Source organism: Etheostoma spectabile, chromosome 5 (genome assembly GCF_008692095.1).
Source record: "Etheostoma spectabile isolate EspeVRDwgs_2016 chromosome 5, UIUC_Espe_1.0, whole genome shotgun sequence".
Classification (NCBI taxonomy): Eukaryota; Metazoa; Chordata; class Actinopteri; order Perciformes; family Percidae; genus Etheostoma; species Etheostoma spectabile.
This window is the reverse complement of record NC_045737.1, coordinates 34,223,136-34,234,206: the sequence shown is the minus strand read 5'-3', so window position 1 is coordinate 34,234,206 and position 11,071 is coordinate 34,223,136. Positions and strand designations below refer to the sequence as shown.

The following is an 11,071-nucleotide window of genomic DNA, read 5'->3' as shown; positions in this document are numbered from 1 at the left end:
CAGCTCAGAAGCGTATTTACCTCCAAAACACGTCATGTTTGTATTTTTGTAAAACTTAAAACGGGGACACCAGAGCTGTTCTCATTAGGGGCTGAGCCCCCCTAAAGGTCTGATCCTAGAATCACCCCTGCTAGTACTTCATACTTGTACTCCAGACAGATTTTGTTTTATTGCTTCAGGCTTGTTTCTGCTACAGCTCATTGAGTATCGGATACAATAAAAACTATTGAGGAAAGATTTTCCTTTGACATTGACCCGGTATTAAAAGGAGATCGCTGCAGTCGGCAGCAGAGAAACAAGCTACAATGTAAGTTAATAGGATAATAGTCCAGCTTGTATTCACGTTCATAAAAGTGCTCGTTTTGCTATTGACAAGCTCAGATTAATATTCTAAGTGTCTGACAACATTATGGAAAGGATTTCTAAGAAGGTTGACCTTTCTGTAAGATTTTTAAAACATGAAAGTGCGTTCGCTAAACCCACCAGACTCCATGGAAATAATCAGTAATTTTAGCATGGTAAAATACGGCTTTCTAAAACATCTTTGAGCTCGGAGCAGCGCTGGTTCTGGCTGTCTTGAGCAAATGTCGGCTACATTTGGTCAGTTTTTTATTTCTTTCATTCCAATTTTGGGATCAGTCACAGTGAAAACCGTGGACATTTCCAGGGACAGATCCAGCCAGGGACAGGTCATCAAAACCGGGGACTGTCCCCGTAAACCGGGGACGTCTGGTCACCCAATGTTAGCATGAACCCACTGTAAACACCCTGCCCAAATACATGTTAGCCTGTTAGCATGAACCCACTTTAAACACCCTGCCCAAATACATGTAAGCCTGTTAGCATGAACCCACTGTAAACACCCTGCCCAAATACATGTTAGCCTGTTAGCATTTGTTTTTTGTACTATGGCAACCGCACTTTACAATACCTTTTTATTTAATGCCGCTTTAAAATACCTTTTTCTTATTGTCTGTTTATCTTATGTTTGAGTGTTTATTTTATTTATTTATTTTTTTTGCTTTTTACTGTAGGAAACTGATGCTGCTGTAATAAGGGAATTTCCCTATGGTGGGATGAATAAAGTATAATCTAATCTAATGAACACACTGTTCACACACTATCTAAATACATGTTAGCATGAACACATTTAAGTCTGAAGCTTCAATTTAAAATCTACAAATAAACAGAAGAGGAATAAACTTATACAAAGAAAACATAAGGGATAACAGTGGGTGTTTTGATTTGTGTCACATACTGGACATGTACGTATGTCCGCATCAAGGCTGATAGTAATTCTGTGTTGATGTGTTACTGCAGTTAGGGTTAGCATCACTGGAAACCTAATGGATGCACTTGTTTCCAACCCACAAGCTAATTGATGACCTTACAGTTCCACGAGACAAAATCATATCGCAGCAGAATACCTCTTAGCCAATAGTCTCCATTTGCTGTTTACTGTATGAGACACTTAAGACAAAAGGGAGTCAAGCGTTTGTACGATACAAATCAGATGAGGAATCCATTCTATTTCCATCCCCGCTCAGTTTTCATTATCTGGATTTCATGTTTACTCTGCCGCAGAGAAAATCCCCTTTCCAGTTTGTGATTATTCACATCAGGTTGTCAGGCTTAGAGCTATTTACATTTCTAATAGATTCCTTAATTGAGGTCAAGTAGAGGCATATCTACTGCTGAACAATTCAGCTCTGTGAGGGGAAGACTGAAAACACATAATGCCCGAACCAGAGAGTGGAGAGGCGGCAGCGCTCTCCTCTCCCCTGTAACGTCACCGGTACATTAACCTTGCAAAGGACAAAGTAGAGAAAGTTGTGACAGCCTAGTGATGAATACTGTCTCCACATTGTCAAAACTCAACTGAATGTGTTTTGTCCTGCATGTCATGAGGGCCGGGTATCAGGTTGTGTCCAGCTCCCTGTCTGTCAAATGTCACATCTTAGGGGATCGTTGAGGTGATACAGAGAAAATTGTGTCTTCGCCGTCAGAAGATCACACTGATACAGCAGGTGTGATGGAGCTTTACGGTAAAAGGTCCAAGTTTCCAAATTCAAAAGACCATTGTTTTTTCACTTTTAACTTCAAAAATCCAACAGTTTCGCCGAATTACCGCATACTAATTGTACAACGTAAATAATTAAAGGCCGAATGGGAATGTAAACAGACTATACTAGACTATACAGACAGAAATTTAGTATGGATATTTGTGCATTCTTTTTAATGATTGTATTGACTCCTCACCCTTATTTTCCCTTTTCTTTTAACAAGAGGTCACTTTGAGAAACACAAATCGAGGACATGATATTTCATAAGTCAATGGGAAATGATTGTGCACGTGGATATTCATGGTCACTAGCAGAGTAATCCTAAAAGTGGTTCTTAAATCCGGATTTTTGCACCACAAGCAGGTCAAAATCACAAGTTATGCATAAGAAAATCCAAATCTGATGTGCAGATCACTGTGTAATTTATTGAGAAATGTATTTTTATGTCAGACTTATTTTTTTATTGCACCACACTAAGTAAAATGTCAGCAGACAAAATATCTCATAATTTAATGGCAGACCACCATGAAATTTACTGAGCAGATTAGTGCTCCCAAGGGGATTAACCCTTTTGACTTTAATGACCCAATGCTTTAATGTAAATTGCAGCCTCTAGAGGCCACAAGGGGGGCTTTAGACTTGTCCGCTTGTTAAATTGTGACACATTTGAGTTTTAAGGAGCCATAACTCTCACATGCACGATTTCAGTAAAACCTGCAGAGCTAAAGAGGCTTCTTGTGGCATGTTGCATTATTTGTGGGAGGTACTTTGATAACGTGTTTTTTCTTTAACGAGAGGATAAGGCTGGACGACTTTTCATGCTTTAGCTGGAGGCTTGTTTTTATCTTGTCTCAAGAAAGATGACATTTCTGTTTAAGGGTGCTTCACATCTGAAGTTCAGTTCATTCTCAGAGTAAACATCAGGACCCACGGGGGAGGGAGGAAGGGGGAGGGAGTCTCTCTGGGGACTGACAGCAGGTCATCCAGCACTTTAATGATTTTCATGTGTACATGTACAGTACGTTCTCTGGTGTCACAAAGAGCCCACGGAGAAACTACTCTAAGCATTGTAAGTATTATTAGACTGCGTGTTATGAATAATGGCAAACAGATAGAGACAGGGCAAAAAAAGAGGCGTTTTGTACAGAAATTTTCACTTCCAATTTAATAGACTTAATAGAAGTCCCCACACTCACAAGCTGACGTGCATACAGTAAGTGTTACCATGGTTACCAACAGATTTACATGAATTCTTACTAGGCTTATATGCTCGCTACAGGAAAAGTTCACAATCAGCAAGATGGATTTAATGGTAGTTCAGCTTTTGAAAAACAAGTACTACATAATACCGTGGTTGGCCCGTTTCCTTTCACACCACTAAAGAACGGCACCAGAATCTGCTTGGAAGCCAAATCTAAACCCTGCTGTTGTTTGGTCCGCACCAGAGCTTGATAAACAGCTTTTACACAAGCCCAAATGGGGTTTATTTTAAACAGACCAAAGAGATTGGACGTGAAAGCACTCTGAGATACTAACATGTAGAAGTGTAATCACATGGACATTTACACAAGACATTGATTCCCCATAGATATGCTCTTAACTCTCAAGGACTGCACCGAGTGGCCGTCACAATTTCTTACTGGATCGTAAACTGTCACATAGCTGTGGTGGTATGGATCGATGCGGTGCAATCTCTAAGTGAGTGAACCCTTTACTCTGAGCTTTCTACCAGTTCTCAGTGGAACTCAAAAAAGGGCAGAGGTGACGACGTGTGAATTACAATGATCTTACCTGTCATGTTGCAGTATACCTGTGCGGGCCCCAGGGGACCGCTCCCATCTGGATCAATGGAGTAGAAGCCAGAGGAGCTGCCAATCAGCTTGTAGGCCTCACAAGACGACTCGTAGATGGCTGGAAGAAGCAGAATGGGGACACAGATCAGTTATTTCTCCAAGAATCAGCCCACGCTTTAACAGTTTTCTCCTTGCGGAGCTTTCTGCAAAAAAAATCCATCTTTATTTATGAACTGTTTATAAGTTTTTGTTTTCATACTTTAAAAAAAAAGTGTTGATGACATATGTTTCTGTTCTATCTATGTGCACCTTTTAGCAGTTTTTTCTCTAATGCAGATTATGGCACAGACTCCTTTGTGGAAACTACAGATATATACTACTACTACTACTACTACTACTACTGCTACTCTATATATGACTACGGAAAGGCCTGATCAAAATGGATTCTCTATAACATTTTGTGTTCACTGTCCAGTTAAATCCTGTGTGTCTAAAATGTTGAGGATTTGAACAGGATTTATAAACCAAATGTTTTTCCTCATTACTTAAATGAAAGGTATGTAGGATTTAAGGGGATCTTTTAAGAAATTCCAGAAATGAAATAAGATATTCATAACTACGTTTTTATTAGTGAATAATCACCTGAAAGAATTGTTGTGAGAGCCCTTCATATCTATATAGGGATAACCAAACACTATCTTTAGGAAGGGCCTTTTGCACATTTACGTTACCTGAAGGCCACTATTGCTTTTACTACACGCTCGGAAAGAGAGATGGGAGGGCAATCTGCAACCTCGCCGCTAGCTGCTACTAAATCATCCACACTGTTTCTTTAAAGGCTTTACAAGTTGTGTAGTCTTTGTGCAGTCTGCATGCAGCTGCAGGAATTTCCTCCGGATGCATGTATTTTTCGTTTCCTTCCACTTTCTTCGTGTTGGAATTTTAAATTTGGTGGATATATGAGTACTATTGTTAACTGCTTCTCAGATCTCTGCAGGGTGAATCCAGACAGCAAGACTATCTTTCCAATCTGAGTTTTCTCTCGCACGACTATTTTGCAGCGGCTCTGTGCGGAGTTTGGCACCACCCACAACAATTTGGATTAGTTTAAAGAAATGCCATTGAACCAGAGCACGTCTTTCATTGCCAATGACTACCTTCTGTTATTGTTGCACACATGATTAATAAAGAACTCGAATGTGAGCAGTTTACTGTTATAACAGTGACAATCCATTGAGATTTGTAGTTTAGACAGAGGTAGACAACAGCAGGCTTCTGACTGTTAGCAACAGGCCACCATTTAGTTGGATGAAAGGAACAATGCGGCGATCAGATCAGTTGTAGCTACCTGAGGAATTTAAGCAAATGTTAACTACATGATTTGGTTGAAAACACAGTCTCCGGTCCAGCTGATCCCTGTATATGGGTCTGGAATATGCACCTGATGACTACATACACCAATGGTAGCAGACTTTGGCTAAAGCTAACAGTTCCCAGGAAAAAGGTCAGCATCCTCACCAGCTGATGATCCATGTAGACATGTGAATAAAGAATCAGCGTGGTTCTTTCATTGCACTGAGGAGAAGGTGAGTGCCAGCTCATGATATGATGAACAAAAATAATCTTATTTTATTATAACTTAACTTTGTTTGTCTGTCACAATTTTAAACAAGACAGAGTTTAGATTTATTCTATATTGTATGCATTTTCAGAGACTATGTTTTGATTTTAACATACAAGGCTTCTATAGGACTGTTAGGATAGAGCTAGCCGATGTGTTAGGGGAATGCATCGCTATCTTGGATAACGAGTTTGGATCTGGAGTTGCTATAAACCTGCCAAGATTGAATAAAGAGAAGGGCAGAGCTGCTAAAATGACCTTGTGTACTGTGATGTAGTAGCATCCAGGACCAGCTTCCAAACTGTGGGGAAATACTTCACAGCGGATCTGCTATGGCATTGTCAAACACAAAGTAATTTAGAAGGCTTTAGCCTTTGGATGTAATGCAGCTAGTAAGCTAATTAGCTAAGGTAAACGTTTGAGGTTACGACAGAGCAACAAAAATACACCTTTTCATCCATTCCTTACACTTTTTCTTTTGTATTTTCTGGTTTTGGAAAGGCTTAATAAGACACTACCCTCTGAACCGAGTATCGCTCTTCCCATAGCCAATTGGTTGCACAAACTCAAGTTGTAGATATAAGATTGAGCTCTAGATGAAAAATGTCTTTTTTTTTTTTTGGCAAAGTTGATGACTGTTGAGTTGAGAAAAATGGGCCTATTTCTAATTCAGCAGATGCTCGTATCTGTCAGGTTTCCTCCAACATGCAAAGAAAACCGTGTTCCCTGCATATAAACAAGAAATCAGGATTCTGGGGCAGGGGAATTTCACACATATAGTTTCCAACAGCCATCTCCACAGCAAATATCAAGGAGGATGTTGCAGAGCATCTAAAAATGACACCCGTAAGGAAAAACTCTTACATGTAGATCTAAAGTCAGCCATAAGTTATCTAAGGATAAAGGAAATAATACTTTTTTTTTTTTTTATTTAAAAGCGAGAATTCCAGCAAATGATGAAGGTCACGTCAGTTTAAAGCAAGACCAGTTTCTGCTTTGCCTCTCAGTTGCGCAAATCGAATAAAGCAATGAGCAAGACAGGTAAAGATGTGTATGCTGAATCAAATGACACAGCTCAGTAGACCTAGAACATATGAAGGGGAGCAGAAGGTGTAACAGCAGGTTTGAGACTAGGTGAAGAATTGAAAGTGCAAAGAACTGCTCACAGTTGTGACAGGTCGCTCCAGAGTATCCGGTTCCTGAACAGTCGCAGGAAAAGGAGCTCCACGTCTGAGAGCAGCGGCCTCCATGTTCACACAGGTTAGGAAGGCATCTGAAAAAAAACAACACCCCCCAACAGTTTAATATCAGCAGATTATTTTCAGGCTGGTAAAGGTGGAGCTCATTTCACCTACTTTACTGCTTGGTAGCTTAATCAATAACAATCTCTAATAATAAAATCTAAAATCTGTAATCTAAGTAAGTATAACTAATAACCAATACAAAAAAATGTAGTACAAAGTACAGTCCCCCAGGTTCGGTGCTTGGGTCCAGTGAATGAGGGTGACCCAAAAGGTAAATTAGGCCTCCGACCTAACGTTGACATATGAAAGCATCCAACATGCATTTTAGATGAATAAATCCAGTTATTCATTGTCCCCTGTTTGCTCAGCGCCGTTTGAAGGCTTTCTACCCAGAAGATGTTGTAAACAAACATTGTGATTAGGTTTATAAAACGGACGCACATGATCAAATCTAAACAGCTGTAACCTTAGAATTGCTTATCAAAACAATTTAGAAATAGTTAATTTTCCTGTCAGTAGACTAATGGAATCACTGTTGCAGCTACGGTTTCCTTATACTACACTTTCATCTTCAAAGTTTGCCAATTTTCCAGCACTTTGATACTTTCGGAACAAATATAGCCATTAGGAGCGGCACAAAACAAAAACAATTTTTTGACAGCAAAACAAAGGATCACACAAACCTCCCAGGCATTTGTATTAGGCACCAATAAAGCTACTTCCTTTGTTAGTATTTGCAAACCTGATCTTTTATTTATCAGTACTGAAAGACCCCTTCCCTTTATTCTTTTGTATGCAATTATGAACACAAGTTTTGGAACTCACCCGGACGACTAATTTGCTGGTTATTCATGTTTCATTAAAAATCCTAAACAACTGTGAAATGATGTCTGATACTGTGCGTGCCCTTGTCTGAATTTGAAAAAAGCTGACACGTTGCAGCGATTCTCTAAAAATAAAAGCATTACTGTCACCTTCAGACTAGAATGCCTGTAATGGGATTTTACCACAATGAGCGCTTCACAGAAACTTCAAACCGAACTCTTCTGATTAATAGTCCCATCCTCAAGCCTCCTTCAGTTTCACATAATTGCCAGCCTTTCAAGCGTGCATCTATAATTTCATACACTTTCATCTCTCACCTATTAACTGCAGCGGAGCGGGCCAGCCGCAACATGGATAGGGTTGCAGCTGTTGGTTTAATTACCCTCATGCTATTTTTTGTGTGTTCATGGGTGCCCTGACAGGTCATGGAATTACAGTAGCCAGCACACTTAAATGCACACTGACCATAAATTGAGCCTCAATGTTTAATTAAACACAGAGTAAAAAAGATTAAAGATTACCTCTGATAAAAGTTAATTTACTCATACTCAGGGGTCATTGAATGGGCTACGGAGAGTGAAATGAAAGTTCATATCAAAGATGCAATGGCCGACAACAAAGCTGAGTGCAGCAGCCTCACATGTGTCGTGTCCTCACAACAGATTGCAGCCCAGGATGTTGCAAAGACATCAACTGCACATCAAAAAGAAACACGTGAATAATTTCACCCGCTCACACATTTTATTTTAGCTCTGCACAAGTTTCTTTGTTGCCACATATACTGCACAATGCATGGGTCGTTTCATTTATAAGACACATCACACACAATCTATCGTTGCATCTTTTTTTATGAGATATGTTCTGCAGTGGCAGAAAAAGTAATACAATGTTTTGTAATACTTTTGTAATAATTTCACATTTAGATTTCAGAGCGTGTTTGCTTTAACAGTAACCTACAGCAGAGGTTTTCTCAACTCTTAAAGCTCCAAAATCAATACTGTTTGTATTAATAATTGAAATGACTACATGTGATGCAAAAGCGGTTATTTGTAATGACAAACCCACAGAGAATTATCACTATTTTAGCACTGCAGAGCTTTTTTAATCTTGATGACAGGCTCATTGCTCTCATTAGCGTTGTTTCCAGCTGCAACAGACAGACGTTTCTGACAACAGAAAAACTCTGATAAACTCACTGTACGCGTCCTGCCCAGCATCAAATGACAGTCAGCTAAAGTTAGCATTTAGTGACGACGGTTTCAGTCCATGTGGACTTGGGGGGAACTGGTGGGATGCCAATTCAAGTCCAGCTCGGAACATATATGAGTCTGGACTGGTAGCTGGAGAGTTCCCAGTGTCAGGCTACAGAGGTGCAGTTGAGCAAGGCACCGAACCCTCCACTGAATATGAGGCAGCCCCCTCGTTCTGACATCTCTCCAAACATAAATGCGTGTGTACATGTCCTTTTTGTGCATGCCTTGTGCGTGTATTTTTAGGCCAGTGTGTGTGTGTTTGCAAAGTAAAAAATATATAAATAATTAAATTTCTCCTCCAGGGATTAATTAAGTGTGCCTTCATCTTCTTGTGTTTGTAGATTGTTGCTCTCCTAAAAGTTTTCTCTATTTCACCCCCATTGCCAAACCACTTTTGCACTCGTCCATGTATTACGCTTAAAAAGCAGAAACTTGGGAAAAAAGATAACATCTCAATCCATCGTTCTGTCATTTCCTACAGTGCATCCCTCCGCCTACTGCTACAGCAGAATGGCATCACTGTTGTGTTTGCATATCTTCCGACAGCGAACAATGTGGACTAGAAAGCAGGTACTTCAACAAAGAAGAGATTGTCCTCGGGGGAAACACAAGGGAAAAAAACTGCAGTTTGCATGTTTGTCTCGTTCATGTTCCAAGCCACATGCAGACATTCATTGGAGCTCGCAGGTCTCCAAATCCCGTTCGCAGGGCCCACAGCTGTGCAGGGTAATGAGGGATATGGATAGGGAGGGATGCCACACAGGACAGCAGGGAGCAGCTTGTTAGCATAGTCCTCTGCCAGTGAAGGTGTTGCAGAGTTTTCGGTTGCAATTTAATTGGATGATCCTGTCAGCGTGTTTGTCTCTATAGGACAAGATGTCAGTGACTTTCAGTCAGCTCTGCAGACAACACACTGCAATCCACAAATTAACAATGTGGGTTTGAATAAGTCTCAGCTGCCAACTTGGATGATAACAATTTTTCAAAGAATTTTATGTTTGACCGATTTTGACTGTTGAATGTCAAAGTGTTCTATAGGTTCTTTGTTAGAACTCGTCTCATTAAATCAAAGTGTAAATAGGACATTTTAAACTATTTTACCTGTCTCTTATGTTGCAGGTGTCAAACTGAAGGTCATTATAATTTCCCAGCAATCCTTGCTGAACCTGATTGAGACTCATTGGCTGGCTGTTGATGACAATGAGCCGCACGCACCCCTGGAAGGCTGGAGTCAGGTACTGACAGTCCACGGTGGGACAGCCTGGATGGAAATGACACAACCTTTTACCACACAAGCCCTATGAACCCTTCAAGAAATATTATTTTACAGTGTGTTGAAGAGAAAGAATTCATAATATTGCATTGTGAGAATCCACTACCTCCAAAGTAAAGGTTGCCTCTTGGTTCCAGCTCTTCCCACAGTTCAATGGAGGAGGACGGCTCACTGTCCACAGCCAAAGTGATCTGTAGATTCCTCGTGTTGAGACTCACAGAGTGCCACAGACCATCGTTGACTCTGGGACCTAAATAAGAACATTTTACATTAAGCCTCAGTGAAATGGCAGTCTAATGGACTGTAGCATGAAAAAATATTGTTCCCATTTCCCTGTGGAGCTGGAGGCTGGGAAGATTTTTTTACTGCTGCACTCTGGGTCATCTGAGTGTGATAGAGTCATAGTTGTATTGTTTTCTTAGCAGCCACCTTTGTTACTTGTGGGCAGCAGACAACAATGGCCACAGGAGAACATGAGTTTATTATTGGTTGCCCTGTATTTGGGATTAGTTCGAGATTCACATTTAATCTTTAAGTATAGGTGCCATCAGATCCCCAAATAAATCTCCCCCATTCACTCTGTCACTCTGTCACAACAGAAGTCATACTGCATATTTTATTAGTTAGAGGAAGTTAATGTGTAAATGAAGAGAAATGAAGCCAGCTTTCTTTGTGTTTGTTAAAGGAGAATTCCGGTTGATTTCAACATATAGCTCTTGTTTGTACATTTTGAGTTCTGTCAGTAGAGAGAAAATCTAAAACAATCTATGTCTACATCATGATATCCTCACTTAAAACCTCAATTATAACTTGTCTCCCGCTAGTTGCACTACAGCACTTACTTAAAAAACAAAACAAGCATTTGCTTATTTTTGAAAATATGTTTGTATTTCTTTTTGGTGTTGTAGTTTGTAGACGGTCCTGAAGCTCTCCTTGCAGTCTCAACACAGGAACTAAACACAGCTGAATTAACACAACTTTCATGCATTTCTTTCACAT

The 11,071-nt window shown here is 40.1% G+C and overlaps 1 protein-coding gene and 1 long non-coding RNA gene across 2 annotated transcripts in view; one reads left to right on the top strand and one right to left on the bottom strand.

Moving 5' to 3' along the window:
- The window catches only part of LOC116689509 (uncharacterized), a 24,971-nt gene extending 19,340 nt beyond the window's left edge, over positions 1-5,631 (top strand). Inside the window, exons 2-3 of the long non-coding RNA XR_004332008.1 lie at positions 2,427-2,439; positions 5,621-5,631. This is a non-coding gene — a long non-coding RNA (uncharacterized LOC116689509). The remainder of the gene's footprint in view (positions 1-2,426; positions 2,440-5,620) is intronic.
- Positions 1-11,071, bottom strand: part of LOC116689508 (contactin-associated protein-like 5) — a 98,863-nt gene that overhangs the window by 34,083 nt on the left and 53,709 nt on the right. The window contains exons 9-12 of the mRNA XM_032516065.1: positions 10,179-10,322; positions 9,901-10,060; positions 6,644-6,750; positions 3,855-3,974 (exon numbers count right to left, since the gene is read on the bottom strand). Coding sequence (XP_032371956.1) covers positions 3,855-3,974; positions 6,644-6,750; positions 9,901-10,060; positions 10,179-10,322 — 531 coding nt within the window. The remainder of the gene's footprint in view (positions 1-3,854; positions 3,975-6,643; positions 6,751-9,900; positions 10,061-10,178; positions 10,323-11,071) is intronic.